Source organism: Hyposmocoma kahamanoa, unplaced genomic scaffold, assembly GCF_003589595.1.
Source record: "Hyposmocoma kahamanoa isolate Upper Pololo Valley unplaced genomic scaffold, ASM358959v1 79, whole genome shotgun sequence".
NCBI lineage: Eukaryota > Metazoa > Arthropoda > Insecta > Lepidoptera > Cosmopterigidae > Hyposmocoma > Hyposmocoma kahamanoa.
The window spans coordinates 6504291-6528202 of NW_020653993.1; the positions used below are offsets into that span (position 1 = coordinate 6504291).

Genomic DNA, 23912 nt, shown 5'->3' on the forward strand with positions numbered 1-23912 from the left:
AGCTTAGTCTTGTTTAAAGATGCGACGTCGTACGTACTATGTCGGTGTGTGTGCTACAGTGTGCGCTTACATGTAGGAATGCCGAAGGATCCCCTACCGAGCCATCCCTTCAGTGGGAGCCACGTCTTAGGATCCCTAGTTCGTGTCTATATGTATCATGATGTGGATGTGGAAAGCAAAACACAACTTTTAAAAAGGAAATATACATAGGAAATGAAACTATTCTCCTGATATAAGACGCGTATATTTGTAACAATGTGAATTTTAGTAAATAAATTTTATTAACAAAAAAGAAAATTAGAAATAAACTAAAACATATTATTAATCAGTACTGCAGTCTTATGTCTGCTTGGGATTTTTCTTCAGACTGGATCCCAAACTGTGGTACAAAGAAATCATCTTCTTCCCTTTTGAAATTAGGATGGTTTTAATTTCAATGGCCTTTCGCAGCATCATGGGTAGGTAACGGACTTCTTTTGCAAGAACCTGGGGTTTGTCCATATGTTCGCAGACTGCAGACTTTGAGAAAGAATCTGTTACTTATAACATAATACAAACAATGAAAATAGAATATACATATTTTATACTACATTTTCACTAAATTCTGGGTATCCCATACCCTGACTCATTCCAAGTGATACCTTCTCTCACCTCATTCTAGCAGGATTAATATAAATTGTACATAATTTGTCATTCCTTTCAATAATGTACGTTATTAATAACTCGTTAGGGTCTTGACCCTGACCTAAAACTAGTAAAGAAGTTTGCAAGCAAACTGCTATTCATGTGTATGTTCCCCCACCGCCCCGCCTCCTCTCCTTCACCACCACTTCCACTTCAACTGCTTCCAACGCCTCCACCACCTCCCCAACCCCCACCGCCTCCCCAACTTCCACCATAGCCTCTAACGAACCCGCTTCCCACGCCGCCGTTACCGCCTCCCCAACTTTCACTACCTCCCCAACTTCTACCGCCACCACTGTCTTTAACAAACCCACCCCCTACGCTTTCTACAAGGCCTCCACTGCCGCCACTGACTTTACCGCCTTCTGCGCCATTTTCTCTGCCTCCACCACCCAATGGCGTGCCCCAACCCCAACCTGCACCGCCTCTCCATATTCCACCACCTCCACCGCCTCCCCAACTTCCACCACCTCCCCAACTTCTACCGCTACCACTGTCTTTAACAAACCCACCCCCTGCGCCTTCTACAAGGCCTCCACTGCCGCCACTAAGGTTAATGCCTTCTGCGCCTTTTTCTCCGCCTCCACCACCCAACGCCACGCCCCAACCCCCACCGGCTTTCCAACTTTCACCGCCTCCCCAACCTCCAGCACCTCCACCGCCTCTCCAAATTCCGTCACTTCCACCGCCTCTCCAACTTGCACCGCTATCACCGCCATCTCCTTGTTTACCGACTTCTACACCTCTTTCACCACCTCCGTAGGTTCCCCAATTTCCATCGCCTCTCCAACTCCCAACACCTCCCCAACTGCCACCGCCTCCCTAAAAAATATTATCATTATTATTTTCACCGCCTTCATTGCTTTCACCGCTACTGCCGCATTCAAATTCTTTACCGCTTTTACCGCCTCCTCCACAACTACCTCTTTATGCGCATATTAGATTAAGGAGACTCTCTAGAAATCTGCACACATATGGGAGCAGCTCAGTCAAATGACGTCTGTTTGACAACTAATGTTACAAGTCTAGACAGTTGAAAAATGTGCAGCAGTATTTCATGCGTTATTTTGCGTAGCTTGCTGTGCAAGTTTTTACGCGTTTTCTAACACCATTGCAAGCGTCATCGTGTGGGAAATGCACTTCAATGATATTGTCGTTAGGGTAACTTTTTTGGTGCAACTTTTAGAAATTTTAAATGCTTGACTTTTTTCAGTATATGTTTGCGTGAAACATATACTGAAATCATTATCATTGTATGAAATTAGTATTCTCATTTTCTTAGTGAATCAAGCAAGTTTATGATTAATTTTCTTGATAAACCTCATCATAGCGCTTGTGTAATATCCAGGTAATACTTGATTATTATTATTAAACAACAATAAAAATTACGTTGATATTATTATAAAGTTTTGAACCTATTTTGCAATAAATGAAAAAGTAAAATCAGTGTCTGAATTTTGTGTTGTCTTCAATTTTCTACTAATGCCAATTACTGGAAAATTTAAATCCACAAACAATATTTTATAATTTAGACCAATTTCATTAAATCAATTATTTTTTGTGATGGTGTGCATTGAAATGTTTCTATCTTGCCTGAGTGAGCGGAGAGCAAAAAAGTTTGGGAACCTTTGATTTAGACTCGAATGAAAAAAACCGTTTGAGTGTAGCTGCACAAGTTATATAATGTATAATTAAGCAGATCTTAAACAACACGTAGTAGCGAATCACGAACAACTTACATTTGGATCAAATTTTTGCACCTTCTAAAACAAAACATATATATGAGAAATGAAACTATTGTTCCGGATTTAAATCGCGTATATTTGTTTTTTCAAACAAACCGACGTTTCAAACAACCGCGACCACGGGACCTGTAAAGGGCCCGAAACGTCGGTTTGTTTGAAAAAACAAATATACGGGATTTAAATCCGGAAAAATAGTTTCATTTCCTATGTGTCACAATCGCGAAAACCTAAGAACTCGATAAAAACATATATATTTACAATACATAAATACACAACAAAATTATACACAAGAAATAATATATATTTATGTACATATATATATATGTGTGTTTGTGAATGTATTTGCATAACGGCCTGAGGGTCGAGCAGTTGCAATCCCGCCACAATGTGAATTTTAATTCATTTGTGGTGAGAGTACTACCAACTCAACATCTGTCGAGCTTCGTGAAGGAGGAGTTTTGACCGAAGGGTGTCATGTATCGACGTTTCCAAGGCCGGTTACCGCACACCTACGTTGCGTCACACGTCGCAGACAATACGTATAAATTATTAATAATTCGTGTTTTATTATATTGTTATGTCTATTAGGTATGTATTTACGGGTTTTTATAACCGGAATATAAATAAAATAATGAAAAAAAATAAAAATATTATACCTACGTATAATTATATAATCTATATAAGTGTTTATTGTACAAATTCAAATTTTTTAATACTTGTACTTCCCAAGGTGCACACTTTATACACCTTAGAACTGTTACATCTATGAACAGTCTTAATATGATATTAATTTAGATAATAGTTCTCTATAAACGGTTTTAGAAAAAAGAAATTGTTCTTATAGACTTATTTCACTCAAGTCAAAATTTTAACACCTTTTTAATACCAAACAACTCAATTAAGTGTAATCTCTCTTAAGATTTACTCTTAAAGTCCTTATTTTAAGTTCATCTGTAGAACAACTGATTATTTTTAGTAAAATTGTTCTTTACAAATCCAGTAAAGTCTATTAATACTCTAAAAACTAGTGTTCTTAAGTTTATTCTAGATATATTTAATTTATAGACATTCTGTAGTGTTTGTACTTATTAACAAACACGTTATAGCGCGTCTTCAGTAGATTTTATTTAAAAAAATACTACAATTAGGGTTTTTACTCTATTGGACGTTGTAAGAATTCATGCAAAATGGATAAAGTAAAGAATATGAAAAGATCCAGTGGAGGTGGTGAACCTTGGATATTAAGTCATTACATCACATCATTCGATACAATCAGCGTTGCTAATGCCAATTGTTCAAAATCTCCAAAAATCAGGGTTAAAATCCTCAAATTTGGGGAGAGCAAAGTTCATGTTCCCCTCAAATTCCTCGCATCTATAATTTATTATTAATTATGAGAAATACATCGCTTAAAAATATAATAAAGAATTAAGAAATTCAAAATGTAATAATCTATTACGTTTGCTGTGAATGTAAACAGAATGTAAACTAATTATAAAATTAGATGACCTTAAATCGTTAATTTATTTTAATAATAATAATAATAATAACGTACACACTCAACATAACCCCGCACTAGGGAAACCCTGTGTCGCGGGTGCTATGGACACACACGTAGACAACCACAAATTACACCCAAACTCACGAGAGAAACAAATGTAGGGCATACAAATATTTCTCCCAACCCGGGAATCGAACCTGGGACCTCTGCATGGCAGTCCGGCATGGTAACCGTTCGGCCACGGAGGTAGTTATATTAATTATAATATTAATTAGATTAAACATTAATCTGTAATCAGTCTGACCAAAAAATCATTTTTCTTTGCCTTACAAAATTAAGTAAATTGATTATTTGTTGTGCATTTGGTGACACTAGTTAACGTTAGACATAATCAATGAGTTTCGACCTATATTTAATATTTAAAGTTGACGAGTGGTAAGTTGTGGTGTGAAAGTACCAACTGCTCGGCTTTGTTTATCAATAGCTGATTTCGTTTTGCTTCATACCGGGGACCGGCCTAAGCGGGAGAAAGAATCGCGAACTCAACACGCACGGACTGGTAATTTCACAACCAAAATACAATTCAGAACCAAGTGCTCTAATAATAATTCTATTTAAGCTGCTTGTTAATAATACAAGGGATATGCGATGTTGAAAAACACGTCGATGTAGTCCATCACAGTGTTTCTAATAGTAACGATCAACCTAGCGACGCATCAGCAATTGATAGATTAAACAAAATGATAAAATGTTAGAATCCCCACATTTTCCACACATAGCGCCAATCCCCACAAAATCTCCAATCTAGTTGAAACTCCCCACAATTTGGGGAATTCCCCACAAATTGGCAACGCTGGATACAATAGTCGTAATTCGCGCTCGGGCTGGTCATGGCCGGAATTTGTTTGTTAAGAAATAAATAAACATTGTGAAGTAATTCCGTGTTGTGAAATGGTAAAAACAATTGAAATGAGCGCGTGAACTACTGTACTTCAATGTTGTGTATGTGTATTGTGCCGTCTATCAATAGAATACAGTGAAATCATTGTGTGAAATGTGGTTGGCGTGACGAAATAACCTCAAATTTATAATGAAAATTTTATTTCTTCCAACATAAGTTAGGTATGTCATTAAAATGTTCCTTATATTTATATGATAGGGGATTTATCCACCTTTCTAGTCATATATAACACATTCCATATAATTTATACATAAAAACGTTTTTTTGCGACAAATTGGATTTTGTCAATTGTTTTTTTGACCTAGTGTTTTGAAAAGTTTTTATTGCATAATACGCTCAATATTTATAAAGGTTTTGTAATACTGTCAAAAGAAAAAATCGCTTAGAAACATCGCGTTTTGTAGACAATCATAAAAACTTTTTAAAGAATGACTATGAAGTAGCCGAGAAAAAATTATTTTCTTTTTAAAAAGTAAATCTAAGTTTCCGGAGTGGCCCGAAACGTCGGTTTGTTTGAAAAAACAAATATACGCGATTTAAATCCGGAAAAATAGTTTCATTTCCTATGTGTAACAATCGCGAAAACCTAAGAACTCGATAAATCTAAGTTGAAATTAGGCTTTTTCAAGCCTAGAATTTCTTGGAAATGGTTTGTTTTGTGAGTTATTTTGTATATTTAAGCTTTCTATAAATATTCAAAACCGAAAATCGATAACTGTATTTTTATTAAGTTTATATTTAATACACAGAGTTATCATTATATTAATGAAATAATTAATTTAAAAAAACATATAATTATAAGGTAATAAATATTACTTACCAAATTCTCAATAAAAATGGGTAATAAACCCACCAAAATTGAAGAAAATAAAAATATGTTCATCTTCGCTACATTCAGAATATGAAATACGAACTCATTACAAAATACCTACAGTATTTATTCGAAAATTTTTATGTTATTTACAACGTGCAACATCGATATTAATTGCCTAATTAAAGGCAACAACACCATTTAAACGATACACAGGAAAATAAATAACTTTGGTTAAAATGAATTATTTTCTGTAAGATTTCATCGATGCCGTATCAATGTTGGCGTAACGAATTTAATTAGTAGGTATTGTTTACTGTTCTATTATAAGTACGTAAACGGTTCGAACTTATAATAATAAGCTCTAAAATGTAATTAAGACGAAAAAGCCATTAATTATAATAATATTAAAAAAAATACGACTAAATTAATGTGAAGTATCCATAGCAAATACATATTATACAGTTGAGAGAGAGAGAGATACATAAGTTGACAAGTCCTTATTATAAGTACATTATTATTATTTATAATTTAATTTGCAAATTTAGCTCACCATAGTCGAGCCAACATAGCATCCTCTCTTTGACAGCTATAAACAGCGACAGAACGTAACTTAGTAATAATGTTCCAAATAGGAAACAATTAATTATATAATTTATGTATCCTTTATGAACACTAACAATGTTTTTATTTCGATTAAATAAGTAGTATTTAACCGTAATAACACATAATTTGATTTTATATCTGCTTTGAACTTGTGATAGCTTATATTTATGATACATCATGCCAACGGTTACGTTCTATGAGTTTTTTTTGTTAAACCGAGTGAACTCCCGCAAGCAACAGAGAAGTACTATCATATGATTAGAGAAATCAAGTATAGTCGAGCCAAGATAGCATTCTGTTTTTGACAGCTGTGAACGGCGATAGAAATTAACTTAATAATAATTGCCCAAATAGGAAAAGAAAAATTATAATATTTAACTCCACTGTGTACACTAAGAACTTGTTTATTTCCGTTAAATATTTAGTATTTGGCTACAATGACACATAATATAATAGGTTTATATATAAGATGCGTCACTTAAACGGTTACGTTCTATATTTATTTTTCTTAAACCTATCGATGTCTCTCATTCAATAGGATAGTACATACTATTATGTGATAAACAGAAATTATGTAGTATGGTAGAAATATCCCCACAAATTAAAATGTTAAGTGTTGCCATTAACAACAATTTTTATGAACATGTAAATATTGACAATCTATTGAAAACACGAATCATTGTAAATTTAAGTTAATTGAGTTCCAGCTCATGTGAAAAGGGTACAGATGATGACTTTGGTTGTGTACTGTAGTCTAGGCTCTACTCTATGAGTAGAAGTACTGGCTGAATGAATATAGATTTGTGTTTAAAATGTATTTAAAAATAGCATAGCAAAAAGAACATCTTGGCAATTTTAGGCTAAGATTCCAAATTGAATACACGTTTGCAGTTATACTTATGAATAATCGTCGTTTCTCTTATAAAAGTATCTCTCGCAAAGCTACCTGAGCTACGTTACGTCCTATAAAAGGTGGAGGTGAGCCTATAAATGGTGGAGGCCGTCCTATAAGTGGTGGAATCGCAATATAAATGATGAAAGCATTCCTTGACTGCCTCCGTGACCGAACGGTTACCATGTCGGACTGCCACGCAGAGGTCCCAGGTTCGATTCCCGGGCCGGGAGAAATATTTATATGGCCTACATTTATTTCTCTCGTGAGTTTGGGTGTAATTTGTGGTTGTCTATGTGTGTGTCCATAGCACCCGCGACACAGGGTTTCCCTAGTGCGGGGCTATGTTGAGTGTGTGCGTTATTATTATTATTATTATTATATATTCCGATGAAGAAAACTCCGATGTGACAAAATTTTATGTTTTTACGAAAAACCTCCAGGAAAGCGTACATAAGGTCGTAGTTTATATTTTTACTTATTTAATATTATTTTATAATTGACACCAGTGAAAAGTGTAAGAAGAAAATATGTATTGTACGCCGGCACAAATGTTTACTGGATTCAACGATGTAGACGAGTTTTTGAATCAATTTGAGGCGATCAGCGTATAAATTTTTGGTCTGATGTGCAAAAGAGATACGTGATTGCATTGTATTTCGAAGGGCCAGCTCTACAATGGTACAAATTTCTTCATACACGACGTATGATGTAATTGCACAGAAGCTAAAAGAGGAATTTCCCTCACAGATAGATTACGCCCGAGAGTTTTATTATAGGCGACAGGGGCCAAACGAATCGCTGACAAGTTATTTTTATAGTTTAGATAAGTTAGCGACGTAAGCGAAGATTCAAGATGTTCAGTTTATTAGACATTTCTTGAAGTCTTTGATACCCAGTTTCATTAACCTGTAAGCCTGTGTCGTCATCGTAGCAGCGTGCACGTTGAAGATAGTTTAGTGATGCATTTAGGAGGTTCTAGTAGTGATGTTTAATGATTTGTTAGGAACATTCAGCCAAGCTAGGGTAGCTGAAATAAAGAGTTAGGATTTAGATAGGTTACCTAAATAGCTAGGATAGCTAACGAATAATTATATTTTGAATTGTTTGATTAGGGTGTGGTCATGGTCTGTCCTTTTAGATAGGTTTTTGGCAGACTTTTTTCTAGGAGGATTTTTTCGATCCTATTTTTTAAAATACATTTCAAACACAAATCTATATTCATTCGGCCAGTATATATACTTATAGAGTAGAGCTTAGACTACATCCCTCTTCCTCACAACTGAAGGGGTGAACATACCTAGCTGGTGCCCTACCTATGATAGGCAACTTACACACGTGATCAGCCTTTACTATAGGCTAACCACACACTGCTCGGAAGCTACTACCTTACCAACAAGCAAACCACCGAGGAGGCTGTGGCTTTAGCTGCCAAAGTCCTATCTAAAAGGACAGACTATGGCCACATCTTAATCAAGCAATTCAAAATATAATTATTCGTTAGCTATTTAGGTAACCTATCTAAACCCTGATCTGACCTTGATGCGTTAAGTGTCGTTTGATCAAGAGTGCCTGTTCACGTTCACGTGACATGGCTGACGAGACATAAATTACCACGTGACGATAATAGCAGTGCACTGACCGAATAGCAATGTGCAAGACCAGCCTGCTGAGTAGACGTTTCCTTTGTTTAACATTTAAAATTATATTGTAGATATACACGCACACATGTAAATAGAATTTGTATAAATAGTCTATAGTCTAGTTTTGAATCCAGTCATCGACGCTGTCTCATTGACGACGTCAGAACACTCCTGACTACAGCATCCTCTCACTGCGGCCAAGACACCTTTAGCCGTCAGCTTATCAGATCAGTTTGTGAGTCTGTGAGACTGGCAGTGAGAAAATCCACTACTTGCACCCTTATCCTTCGCGCCTTCCGTCTGTTACTTAGGTCGCATGGTAACTGGCTTCCTCTACCTATCTATATATGTATAGTAGTGTACAGTTAGGGCAAAGCTGTTAGGTAGGATCGTAGGGTTGTTTGTGATAGGTTACAGCTTTCCCTTAGCATTTCATGTATAGCCAGCTAGCTTTAATTACACCTACAAGACGATACTCAACAGTAACACTCATATGACACCCAACAAATACTACACAAAGACAGAGATAAAGTTAGTTGGCTCTACAGTGCCTCATAATTCAGAATTGTCGTTTTTCTCGGTACCTACTGAACATGAGAAGTCAATTATATTTTTTTTATGTATTTGTTTATTTGACGCCTTTGTTGAGCCTGCGGTTAGTATTATGAGCGTTAGAGAGGAGCTCCTGCAGCGAACTTTTACAAATTTAGGTGTTGTGGATCCAGATAGAACAGCGATTTTTTCAAAATGTTGAAGCGTGACACATTTTGAAACAGGTAAAACCGCCAAACGACAAGAGTTGGTAAATTGCGTAATCTAAATTACCTACCAAGGTATGCTCTTCCTCCATAAAATAACAACTTCGGAAAACGTGTCTGGCTGAAGACACATACTTTTTCATAAACCTCTAGGTAAACCAGAACAATGTAAAACAATTCTTAAATCAATGCATTTATAAAATTATGAAATTTAATAGTCTTAAGTGTAAGTAGAGTTTGAGCATAAGTATTACATATTAATTCTTTTGTTAGACGCCTGACAGGATGTGAGACCAGCGCTACATACATCTTTTAATCGTTTTTAGTTGCAGTTTTTGTGTTTAATAAAACAAAATAATAACATTAAAAATAAAACAAACAACCACAACAACAGTATATAAAAAAATGCAATCGAATTCAGAACCTCCACCTTTATTTTGAGTCGGTTAACAGTTTTTTTCCAAAATAAGTGATTATCAATTTTTTTCTCATTTTACGATTGCAAGTGACACATCCAGTCCCTCTAGGAATTAAAATTACATTCGTATTAACACGAAAAAAATAAATTCAAAATCCAAATTCGAAATATCTTTATTTCCCAGGTAAACAAATTTCAAACGAAGTTATCAAATTAATTTTAAGCATGGCTACTTTCTCAATTTTAGATATTCCTTTGGTAAGGATGAGTGAGAAAGGTTAAAGCTAGGTTCTGTATCAAAGTATACTTGTTCACATTTTTCATTTGTACAGTATTTATTTTAACATATCATTGACAGAAACATCCTGAAACAGCTTAATGGACATTTCTTTACTAGCATTAGAATCCCTTGTGAATGAGGTCGCTCAAGTAAGTACTTTTTTTTTCATCATCTTGTAAACTTTACATCATTACTTTGCAGTACAATCTACTGCATTAAAAGGATCGTTACATTTCAACGTATGTTAATTATAGTTAACCCTGTACAAGTTTTGTACTACCACAAGTCATCGTAAATTTAACATAGTCAATTAATATAATTACATTAAATAATGTAGGAACTAATTTAATAATAAAATAAAAATAGCGTCAAAATAGTGATGAACTAGACATATAATTATGCATGTCCGTAAAATAATAATATTACATAATAATCAATGATTACAACATAGCGAGTTAATTAAATAACCTAACATAGTTAGGTTTTCGTAATTGTTACACATGGTAACGGAACGTTACAACGTTGTTCAATTCATTTTAGAATAAATCGTTTTTTCAAATTTAACATTATAAAAAAATTACAGAAATAATATCTGCAGCAAATATATCCTATTCCCGCCTTCGCTGCACGGGAACCAATTCCTGTGGTCTTCCTTCTGCGCCGGCAATTACACAGGGGAGTACTATACTCGGAAGCGAAAAACCATAAATCTTAAGGCTCGTTACCACGACTCGTGTAAAAATAAATTTATTTTTTTATATAATCAAAATTTTAATTTTAAATTGTAAATTATTTTTTCTTCTTATTACAATTATTTCAATTTTCGGCTATCTTTGTTTAATTTTATACCCTCTTAGGGAAAATAAAACTAGGGAATCGAACCCGGTACAACAAACGAAATGAAACCATTGTTTATTTTTCGAACAAACCAACGCCCTTTACAGGTTTCATGATCACGGTCAAAAATAAATATACAAGATTTAGTACCACAAAAATAGTTTTATTTCCAATTATAATATACATAGATTATAAAATCATTTAAGTAACTGTAGAGCTCCTTGTGAAAGAGTTCGTCCAAGGAAGTACTGCCACCTTAACCTATTTCTGCCGCCAAGCAGTAATGTGAGCATTGCTGCGTTCCAGTTTTGAAAGGTAAGGGTGCTGGTGAAATTACTGACCCATGGGACTTGCAACTTATGTCTCAGGGCGACAGGCGCAGTGGCAATGACCGCCACACCTTTGCGATTTAAAGCTTTGAATGGTACTGCAACTGTTATGGATAGGTGTGTAATTATTAATACAAAGATTCAACACAGAAAAAATTCCTTCAATCCGGCCGGATTCGGACCAACTTCTAGCAAACCGTGCCAGACGCTATGCCAACTAAGCCACGGAACGAACCAGCAGACCTCACGAATTTTTCCATGTGCTTGTTGTCGGGTCTTTGTATTTGGTTTTCATCTACTTTTTAGCCGTAGCGCCATCTAGGTAACTTTACAGCTACCAGGCCTGGCGAGAGATGTCGCTATTATCTGTAATTATATAGGTGTGTAGTTTACCATCATTATTAAAAAAATCACGTTTCTTTATTCTTTAACAGAATAATAACACATTATCCTACAAAAGGTTTTTCAGTCGATCAAAATATTTTCTCTTTAGGCTCGTTTTTTAAATCACCATAGGTGAATAAGTCGGGCCGATTAGGATGTTTTTAAGTGAGTGCCAAGCGTCGCAGTACCACGCTAAGAGCGCGTTCCCATTATGTCGTCGTGACGACAAATAGTCATGCAGTTTAAAGTGTCGTGGCTTGTGTATTTAAATGGGGTTGTTCACATATAGTACATAATGATTACCTAACTGTCATTCACGACTTTTTTGACGTTACGACGACAGACTATCAAGACAATGGGAAGCGCTATAACGACAGTCGTCAGACGATAAATAAAACGTCACAATAAAAATGTGACGAAAGATAACTGCAGCTACTGTTGTCGTCACGTTTTATTTGTCGTTGTCTCATATCTGCAAACGACAAGGCGGCTGCCGCGAAACGATAAATTGTCGTCACGATCCAGTGGGAACAGCCAGGCATGACTGTCGTTCAACGATAAAAAAACGTTACGACTTAGTGGAAACACGCCCTCAGTCGTCTTGTGAAGCGGGTATTAAACCTCTCATACATTTTCAAAGCTGTGTAAGTTTTTCGTGTGAATGTGATTACTGCCACTTTACCCATTTTGATCGCCAAGCAGTAACGTGTGCATTAATTACTGCGTTCCGGTTTTGAAAGGAAAACTACAGGCACTTCTGGTACTTATAGTACAGAACAAAATTTGAAAAATCGCCTGATGCTCACACTTGTATCTTGATTCTTCCTTTGAATGAATTTTTAAGTTTTGTGCGCCCCCGTGTCCCTCGGTGTCCCCGCGGCGGTCAGGTTCGTTTCGTCGGCGCAATTGGTGTGATTTTTGGGCACATTATTAATGTATATTATTATAATCATCATCAGTCCATCGCAATCCAGTGCTGGTATTGGCATCTCCCAATATGCGCCATTTGACCCGGTCCTTGTCGCATCTATTAGCTGTCTTGTAACCTGTGGCAGATAGTCACGACATCTGACCAGAAGACCAGCGTCCTGCACTACGATTGACGAGTCATGGCCTCTACTCAAGAACACGTTTCACCCGCCAGCTAACGGTTCACTTCAGCTTTCTTACTCTTGTCAACTACATTGATAACTTTGGTTCACTGTCGGATAACTTTATTTCGATTCTTATCATTATAGAAGTCCCACAATGAGGCATAGGTCTCCTCTCACAATGAAAGGTCTTAGACTGGAGGTCTCAAGCTGGTTCAATGTTTTATCTTGAATTGCTTTGCAAATGTGTGCAGGTGCACTGTACGCGCACGCGCGTTGCACCCCTTACAGTTAAATACATGTTATTATATGTGACGCGCAAACGGCACGCGAACAGATCGCACAAGTAATGCACGTGTGCAGCTCGCGAGCTCTTTCACAAACAGGCTCATTAGCCAGATCTATCTATCTAACATATTCCAAAGGGTAATTGTTTTTTTTAACACGACATCTTAGGACTATGTTATTTGCACTATCTATTTTAGATTTTCGTCTCTACAATAAAAATATCTATGTTATTATTTATTATCATCCATTATTATTATTATTGTTATTATTATTAATGTTATAATTCCAATTACAGTTGTTGTTGTTGTTGTTATTGTTATTGTTGTTGTTGTTGTTGTTGTTATTATTATTATTATTGTTATTATTATTAATATTAGGACCGCAAGGAAAACAAAATGGTGGGCACGGTGGAAACGGATTTGGGCACGGTGGAAACGGACATGGGCATGGTGGACATGGGCACGGTGGAAACGGACATGGGCACGGTGGGCATGGAGGAGGCGGAGGAGGCGGAGGAGGCGGCGGAGGTGGCGGAGGTGGCGGAGGAGGCGGCGGAGGTGGCGGAGGTGGCGGAGGTGGAGGAGGCGGAGGAGGCGGAGGAGGCGGAGGAGGCGGAGGAGGTGGTGGTGGCGGTGGTGGCGGTGGTGGCACTGGTGGAGGACACGGCGGTACTGGACAAGGTGGAGGACACGGTGGCCACGGACAAGGTGGAGGACACGGTGGCCACGGACAAGGCGGAGGGCACGGCGGATTAGGGCAAGGACAAGGACATGGATCTGGACATGGCTGCGGACAGAATTCGATTTCACATCTAGTGACACAAACCTCTTTAAAATGACACTTGAAAGATCTACAGTTGTATTCCATGCATAGTATTGCGTAGACCGCGGTACAAGATCTTATGCATTTTTTAGCAACATTGCAAACATCATGGGGTCCAAAATCTTCGCAACCGCAATCACAGTCCTGGAAGCTGTGACTTGCTTGCAACTTTTTGTTTTTAAAGCTTTTGAGTTGTTTGGTGGCTAACGTACACTGAAATCATTAATTGCGTGAAATTAGAAACATTATCTTCTTTGTGAGTCAAGCAAAGTTGTAACTAGTTTCTTTGAGAAACCTTATCATAGAGCCTGCGTTATGTCCATGTAACATTGTTTTTATTAAATAATAGTAAAAATTACCTCGAATTCGAAAAAATCATAAATGTTTGAAACTGATTTTGCAATATATAAAAGATCCAAATCAGAATCTGAATTTTGCATTGTTTAAATTTTCCACTAATGCCTAGAAGATATCAATTACCCATCGATGAGTTTCAATACGATTAATGCGTACAATAGACTGAAATAATACAATGTCCCAACATAGTAAAAGGAAATAACTTAGAAAACTACATATTAACAAAACTAATGGATAACTCTAAGCTGTCTCGTAAGTTAGGGCTCCACCCCAATGTTGTGTATATTCTAAGGATTCGCACAAAGCGTTTCACGTCCACATTTTTAAGGCGAACGGCTAAGGGCGCGTTCCCATTATGTGGTGACGACAGATAGTCGTGCGGTTTATAGTGTCTCGACTTGTATATTTAAATGAAGTAGTTCACACATATAACAACACGATTAACTGTCGTTCACGACTTCTTTGACATTACGACGACAGACTGTCGTGACAATGGGAAGAGCTAGACGACGGTAGCCAGACGATAAGTAACACGTCACGATAGTTAATCGCAACTTCAAACGATTCTGTCGTGCAAACGACAAGGTCTGGCTGCCGTGAACTGATAAATTGTCGTCACGATCTAGTGGGAACAGCTAGATACGACAGTCGTTCAACGATACAATAAACGTCCACGACACTGTCACGATAGATAATCGTGATATGGGAACATGCTAGACCCGACAGTCGTCCAACAATAAATATAACGTTACGACATAATGAGAACGTGCCCTAAGGAGTGGAATTCCCTGCCTGCAGACTTATTTCCCGAACTTTATGACTTGGGCCTTTTCAAAGCGAGAGTGAATAGGCATTGTTTAGGTGTCCTTGCTACATCGACGACCTCATCGTTACTTTCCATCAGGTGAGATGGAGGTCAAATGCGCATTTATTTTTGTATATGGAAAAGATAACTTACGAACTTAAGTGGGATTTTGCTGTACATATTTCATCCGTCTGTGGTCTCCACGGATTGTGGTGGTGGTTCCTAATCATGAGATTAAGAAACAACCGTAATCTCATGATCTCGGACTGGCTGGAAATATGTCGAGCAAAAATTTGACTTAAGTACGTGAGTTAACCTTTACTTAATACGAATAACTTACATTCGGATCAAATTTTAACCGCTTCTAAAACAAAACATTTTAAAGATTTTTAGGACATAAGTACTTAGAAACTTAAAGGTAAACTTGGTAAAGAATGTATGTAGGTGTTAGAAAATTAATACAATATCTGAGCGACAGTAACACATGATTATTCTTTTTTAAACAGATGTAATGGAATGCAGAAGCAATTGTGTAAGAGAGAAATGGAGAGTGCTACATGATAAGCCCGAAACATTGCTATCAAATATTTTTTTTATATAGTTAGTTCTTATTCGATGAAATATTATCTTTTTCTCTCTGAGTCAATCAATGTCACGTCACATTATATCAGAATGTGGTCTGTGATATCATCTTAGACTATGGAATTCATTGACTTACAAATAAATGGACGACGGGTCTAATACAAAAACCACGAAAAAAATGTCCCAAGTCAACCTATTCGAAATTTAAATTGTAATGTCATCGCAGTATCGCGCTTAGAAGAACAAATGAAGACTAAAGCGGAGTGTCGCGCTCTGTATACGAATTTAGCGCCTTACAAGTGCGGACACTTTTTAGCGCGGACCCGACGTCCATATAAATTGTAAGTCAATGATGGAATTTTATTAATTATTTTCCATCCTCTAAGGATATCATACAGGGTACTTGTTTTAACAGGGTTTGCATATACATATTTTTAATGACTGTATAAATAACAACTGATTTTGAAATAAATATTTTTTTATTAAAAAAATAGAACCGATTTCAAACTTTGCTTATGTTTACATACATACAAGCTGAAACTAAAAAGTTAACAATAACAAGGCGCGAAAACGGATTCATCCCCTAATTTGCTACCCTTAGAGGTGGAATATTTTCTTCAAATTTAAATGTGACCAATACTGATACCCTCTTTCAAAAAAAATATCATCAAAATGGGTTCACAAAAAATACTTTTTGAAGTTAGTTAATAAAATAACATACATACATAATTATGATACATGATACATACATACATACAGAAAATGACTTCGAGGATTTACAATATTGCAGTTTGTTACCTTCCGGTTTGTGTTGATGGTATTATAAGTAAATATTTTCCCCGATAAACTACATTTTTACAGTCTAAATACCATTATTATCAAAGAGAAAGAGTCTCAGTACGCCTAACACGTGTAACTAAATTATTAGTAAGTAATGCTATATCTACCGTAATAAATCCATTTTTAATAAATTCAAAACATTTAAAAAAAATTTATTAATTTACAATAAATCCAAAATTTGCTCTCCATGTACAAAAATTAGGTTAAACTTATGTAAGTTTATCCTGATTTTCCTTATGTAGTTTATCCTAACTTGTGTAAGGTTACTGATTTTCCTATAAGGAGAGCAAATTTTTTCTAATTGCAAGGAAGTTAGAGTTGTTATGTGATTATAAAATTTATATAATAGCCACCCTTCGAGGTGGAAAATTTTCTTCAAAATTAAATGAGACCACTACTGAGGTACCCTCTTTCCAACAAAAAAGAATCATCAAAATCGGTTCATAAATGCCCGAATTATCGCGTAACATACATACAAATAAAACATACAGTCGAATTGTAAACCTCCTCCTTTTTTTGAAGTCGGTTAAAAACGAATACAATTTTCTGATTGAACTTACATTTGAAGCAACTTTGGGCCGCCTCTAAAACAAATCATGCAAAGTTGTTTGAATTTTAGTTGGTATTTAAGGAATGTCCAACCTCCAGTAAAATACGTTTTTTTCTTCTCCTTTACCTTAGTCTGTAAATTATAATTTCATAAACCATATCACAAAGGTTTTTTTTATAACATCAAGTGTCGGGACGAACAAGTCGTGCTGATAGTAAGCTACACGCCTGTCCATAACAGTTACAGTGCCACTCAGAGCTTTAAATTGAAAGATCTGAGGGGCAATACCACTGCGCCCGTCACCCTGAGACATAAATTGACAAGTCCCATTTGTCTTTAATTTCACCAGCACCCTTACACTTCAAAACCGGAACACAGTAATGCTGATATTACTGCTTGGCGGCAGAAATAGGTAAGGTGACAGTACTTCTCTGGACGAACTCTTTCACAAGGAGCTGTACTGCTTCTAGGTGTTCTCTTTAGTTTTAAACCAAAATTATATTGTCTATGGTGCTCGCTACTGAACTGATAAATTAAAAAAAATAACGTCGTTATTTTGCTAATTAAAATATCAAATATGACACTACTCAAACTCAAACGCTATTCTCTCTCCTGATTGATTAAATTGGCCTAAAGGTCTTGCAACCGGGCCATAAACTTTTATAAAAAAAAACGGTCAATTCTATCTCTTTGATTTCTTGTTATGTAACATTTGTTTGACTGTCGTTTCAGTTTCTTGCCATGGATTGCTGTCAAGATATACATTAAATATTGATGGTGTTTCATTATTTTATGTGCTTGTAGAAAAAATATCGTATGCAACCATTACTTAATTAGGTCTTAAAATCTCGTACGTTTTACTTTGGCCACTCGGCAAGCACGACTTTGAGAACCCTCATTATACATAGATTGCATAAAATACTATTTTATAATTATTAATACAAAGATCGAACACTCAGAAAAAAATCCTTCAATCCGGCCGGATTCGAACCGGTCGTCTTCTAGTAAACCATGCCAGACGCTATGCCATTCAATAAAACACTTAATAACAGTGAACAGCCATATCTCTAGCCAGGGCTGAAAGCTGTAAAGGAGCCTAACTGGGTGACGAAATACTTTCACAGATTTCTCAAATAGGCGCAACGGCCAGAAAGTCGTTAAAAACCAGATATAAAGATTCGACAAGCACATGGAAGAATTCGTGAGGTCCGCTGGTTCGGTCGTTTGCTAGAAGACGTCGGTTCGAATACGGCCGTATCGAAGGAATTTTTTCTAAGTGAAGTGAAGTTTTCGATCTTTGTATTAATAATTATAACAAAGTAGAGTAACTTCACAAAAAAATTAATATCGTGGCAGTGAAACATCCTGGCATTCAATAAAACACTTAATTGCTCTTTTATAATATTAAAAATTGGACCAACAGGTATTGGGGGATCCTGTGCAAAACGAAAATTTTATTACAAACGTAGTATTAAAAATCGAAGAAAGCCGTAACAAGAGAAGACAACAAACTAAGTGAATATAGGGGAGTCCCGCACGAAGGTCTATGTAACAGGGAAACATGACAAAACAAAAAAGTCTAGTACTTAATTTAATTTTGATTCTATAATTCGACTTTGAATATTAGTAATTGAATATTATTATTAATAATACTATTTGTTTTAAGCCTTTAAAACGGGAACCAAACACTTTAAAATTAAATATCATTACATTTCTTTTTTGTTATTTAAAAAAAAAATCTCGAAGAAAATCTTACCAACGTTTCACTAAAAATGGGTAATAAACACACAAAAATAAAATAAAATAAATGTATGTTCATCTTTGCTACATTTGGAACATGAAATAAGAATTCGTAATATAAAATATCCACAGCATTTATTCAAACACTTTATATTAAGATGGTGTTTACAATATGCAACATGGAGAATTAATTGCCTAATTAAAAACAACAACATCAAACAAACGATACACAGAAATAGCGACCAAAAAATAACTTCGTTTAGATCTCTTGTTTTCTGTAAGTTGTCATACCAAGCGACATAAATGTGGGTGTACATAAATAACAATAATAATCTTCATTTATCTTCAAGCATGGTTTCTTAAATAATAGTTGCTGGAGCCTCCTTTTAAGTGTAACCAGGAGGCGCCGTTCTTTCTTAGGTACACGTTTCAAAAGAAACTTAATTGGCTAACTTAACCAACCAAAAAATAATTACTAAGTACTTAATTAAATATATAATAGTAAATAATAATACAAAATTACACACTAAACTCACTTCCTTTTTGTATTAGCTTATAATCAGTTATTTCGTATAATCGTTATCAAACATGGTCCTCAGTTATTTTTACTAAGGTAAACTGGTCGATTTGTAGTGAAATAATTGACGACACCCGTCAATTGTTTCGAATTCGGACACGCCAATCGCACCGCAGTTGTCACAGTAATGATTTGGCAGAATGGCATGACATTTCGTCTCTATTGCTGGTTATATACTCGATGGCTACATCCCTGTCCATAATAGTTCATGCCTGTCAATGCGGAGCAGTGCACTGTCGGATTCGGATGTGCTCCACTACACAGTAAGAATTATAAAAATTCGCGACACGCGCGGCAATAGCCGCTGCGCGTAATTGATTATGGGTTCCCAGCAACTCATAGACAATGAACTTCTGGCGTTCATACAACACGCCATCGATACTATGGACTAGGTCAGCATCGTACAGGTCTGCTGTTAAAGGAGACCGACCCAGACTATGTTCCTGCTTTCGTGTCAAGCAAGCGGGCACTTTCGACCACATCGACGGCACCAGGCTGCTGAAGGACATCACGTCCATGAAAGCAAGCCTTGCTGAAGATCACTGTAAATTGGACGAGGTCTCGAACAATATCATCCGTGAGTTGCGTTACTAGGTAATGCGGCTTCGGTAAGTAGGTCACCCGGGGCCTGTAAGGTGAATACTTGTCGCGGGGCGCAAAACGCATCTATCGGCAGTGGCAGTGCGTCGGCCCATACGTCGCCGACTACTGTCACCACGTGCGTTTCCCCGCGCCCTTCCCCTCGTTCTTCCGCCCCGGCGGCGGCGTCACGCGTGAGTGACTACGCTACTGTGCTCCACAACCACAACCCAGCAGTTACCAACAAAGGAGAAGAAAATGAAAAAGAAACGTATACTCATCTCTGGAGCTGTGTCGTCAGTACCACCGAGAAGAGTTGACCAGTGCGACGAGGACGGTTTCAAAAAGGTGGAAAGGAAAAAAATTTACACCAGCCTTAATGTCTTTTTACAACACATGACATTTTCATTCATTTTCGATGTATAAATAATAACGCACACAGTCAATATGGTCACGCACTAGGGAAACACTGCGTCGAGGATGCCATAGACACACACATAGACAACCACAAATTACACCCAAACTCACTAGAGAAGTAGATGTAGGTCATGTAAATATTTCTCCCGGTCCGGGAATCGAACCCGAATCAAACCTCTGCGTGGCAGTCCGACATGGTAATCATTCAACCACGGAGGCAGTTTGTATACGAATTAGAAACAACCGTTACGAATCTGAAACAAGTAGCGTCAAATCCTCATCGTATGGCAATAAAATTGTACAATAATTTACCCATTAATATTAGAAACACAGAAAAAGACACTGACTTTGAAAAAATATTGAAATAGTCATTTAATTAAAAAAAGTTCATACAATATAAATAAATACATATTTGATAAGAATTTGGTGAAATAATATAATGAACGACATTACTAGAGTATTTAGACTAATTTAGAGTAGAGTATATTTTTAAATTATGTTATGAAATCTCCTTTGATATTTGCTTAGAGTGGCTAAGTAGCAGTAGAGCTTGTTGTGAAAGAGTTCGTCCAGGGAAGTACTGCCACCTTACCTATTTCTGCCGCCAAGCAGTAATGTCAGCATTACTGTGTTCTGGTTTTGAAAGGCAAAGGTGCTGGTGAAATAACAGGCACATAGGATTTGTCAACTTATATCTCAGGGTAACGGGCGCAGTGGCAGTGCCCCTCGGATTTTTGCGATTTAAAACTCTGAGTGGCACTGCAACTGTCATTAGGCGTGTCACTTGATGAAGGTAAAAAAAAAACAAAAGGTAGACCAATGGCAGACTTTAATACAGTAAAAACATAGAAATTAAAAAAAATGTGAGCGTGTTTTCGTTAAAGTTCATTTTTGTACAGATTTTTGCCTGTACAATTTTTGTAACATAATATTTGTTAAATAAATAAGTCAATATGGTCAATATACATAATGCTTGAGATCGCCAAGATGGAGTGGGACAGTGCTGTCGGTTAAAAAATGAGGGTTTAAGTATGAAATGAAAATTCCAACAAAAAATGTTTTTAAGAAGTTGATATTTATTTAATCAAAATTACTCATGCTCATGCTCATTAATTCCCTTAGGCTCAGTTTAAATTGCGGCGGAACAGAAGCGAAATTAGTTTCGCGAGAAATCGAACTTGTTCGAAAAGAAACGGACCTTGTTCGGCCCGTCACTTGGTATTATGAAAAAAAAATCTTCTACATGTCAAGAACAATTTTACATGATAAAAAAAGACGTGGATATTATTTTATTTCGCTTGTTTGTGAAGCAGAAAAAGAAAAAGAGAAAAGGATGAACAAAAAAAGGATAAATGTTTTTTTTATAATATCAAATGACCGGACGAACAAGTCGCGTGTGCCCGGTGGTAAGCTACACACCTGTCCAGAACAGTTGCAGCCACTCAGAGCTTTAAATCGCAAAGATCTGAGAGGCACTCCCACTGCGCCCGTCATCCTGAGACATAAATTGTCAAGTCCTAGGTACCTGTAAATTCACCAGCACGCTTACCCTTCAAACCAAAACGCAGAAATGGTCACATTATTGCTTGGCGGCTGAAATAGGTAAGGCATAGGCAGTACTTCCCTGGACGAACTCTTTCACAAGGAGTTTTTCTGCTATTTTTACTACTTGTGAAAGAGAGTGTGTGAGTAAAGTCACGCTAGTGTTGCTTAATTTCGTAGTGTGCGTGTATAGCGACACGATCATAATTTCAATAAGAAAGAAAATATCCATAATATTAACCTCTAATTAAGCTCTAAAGCTAAGTCCAAATTCATGGTACCACGATTTCGTTTAACCAAGATAAACAACTCTTTTATGGAGAACTGTACGTACGTTACGTATACGTTTTTACAATAAGATTCCGGAGTATATATTAAGTTTATCATTTCCTAAGTTTAAAAACTACATTAAAAATATTTTGATCCAAAAATCACATTACAAAATTGAAGACTACGTGTTAGATATATGAAATTAGATGTATGGAAAGACGACATGGCTCCAGAATCGACACAAATTTGATCCAAAGTGTATTCCATAGCATTTAAGTTTATTTGAAAAGAGCAATCCCTAGAGTTTCTTGCTCGTTCTTCTCAGGGAGGTCAGCGTAGTGAACGAGCAGTAGCTTAAATGTGACGTTTTCAAGTGTTAATTTATTTTACCTATGGAATAAATAATCTTTGACTTTGACTTTGACTTTGATCAAGAAATGCATTAGTTTATTGGCATTTTATTTGTGTGCTTGCCTCATCCTCCGCAAAAGTGGCAGACTTTTTAGTTTTAAGAATTAAAACTAGCGTCGCCCCCGGTTAGTTAAATGCTCTAACATCGGTAAATTTAGTACTTCTACGAAACATTTCTAGCAATAATTAATGACCACGTGATATTAATAACGTAATCTTTTAAGATACCTAAAGAGGACTTACCCCCTCTTTACATTTATGTTAGTGGTATATACTTTTATGTTTAATTAAAAAATGCTTTAACCCTTTTGACAACATTGGAAATATACACTACTTTACAAAAATGGTAATGTACCATTTAATAAAAACATGAAATTCATCATCAACAGCATCACACCATTTTAGTCACACAATGATTAAATCACGAGAACAATTATTTAATTTGCTACCTCTGATATAAATTTCGCACAAATTAAGTTTTTTGTCAATCAAGCTGAAGAATCTTACACTTGACATGTTCTCTTAATCCAGTACTTAAAATGGAATTAATTATTTATATTTTGTCAACATTTTTGGTAAGTCATTTGTTGTTTTATGAACGGTTGCTAAGATCTCTTTACCGTCTATCTGTCGGCCTGCTACTTTCCTTTTTCTTTTGTTTCATTATAAGTTGTAGTCAAAATGGTTGTTGATTTCACTAGTACGTAAACACTGTTTGTTTGTTTTTCTTTTTAATTTGCATTTTTCTTATAATTATTAGTACAAAGATCGAATGGCAAACAAAAATTCCTTCGACCCGACAGTACTTGAGTCTGCGTCCATGCTGTACCGTAACGTCGCTCTGTTAACTGAGCTACAGGCCTAGTCAATTAAATTCTTTTATGTGTCTGTTATATGTCCTGTCGGATTGAAGGAATTTTTCTTCGTATTCGATTTTTGTATTAATAATTATAACAAACTAGCGGAAATACTTCACAAAAAATACATGAATATTACGGTAATAAAACATACATTGACAATTTTATTAGGGGTTAAAGTATGAAATTGCCGTTTCATTGCAATAGGTTCATTGAATTTTCATAGAATCGTCATGGTTTGAGGTTTTCGAATGAAACTTTTTTCAAATGGTTTCTGTGATTTTTTTCTAATTTGAAACATTTGAATATCGACTTTCAATTGTTTTTGTTATTCA

The 23912-nt window shown here is 36.2% G+C and overlaps 2 protein-coding genes and 1 long non-coding RNA gene across 3 annotated transcripts in view; 1 reads left to right on the plus strand and 2 right to left on the minus strand.

Moving 5' to 3' along the window:
- Positions 1-1346: 1346 nt before the first annotated feature.
- On the minus strand, positions 1347-5801 carry LOC113233695. The gene is made up of 3 exons (XR_003310730.1): positions 5712-5801; positions 2424-2447; positions 1347-1506 (listed from the first exon to the last, which is right to left on the minus strand). It is a non-coding gene; the product is annotated as an uncharacterized LOC113233695 (long non-coding RNA).
- Positions 5802-12914: 7113 nt separating this feature from the next.
- On the minus strand, positions 12915-18957 carry LOC113233641 (leucine-rich repeat extensin-like protein 3). Its single transcript, XM_026468803.1, has 4 exons — positions 18941-18957; positions 17195-17218; positions 15553-15576; positions 12915-14263 (listed from the first exon to the last, which is right to left on the minus strand). The coding sequence occupies exon 4, from the start codon at positions 14093-14095 to the stop codon at positions 13469-13471; it is 627 nt and encodes a 208-aa protein (XP_026324588.1). The 5' UTR covers positions 14096-14263; positions 15553-15576; positions 17195-17218; positions 18941-18957; the 3' UTR covers positions 12915-13468.
- A 4248-nt stretch (positions 18958-23205) lies between these two features.
- Positions 23206-23912, plus strand: part of LOC113233531 — a 3052-nt gene continuing 2345 nt past the window's right edge. The window contains exon 1 of the mRNA XM_026468653.1: positions 23206-23295. Coding sequence (XP_026324438.1) covers positions 23260-23295 — 36 coding nt within the window. The 5' untranslated portion in view covers positions 23206-23259. The remainder of the gene's footprint in view (positions 23296-23912) is intronic.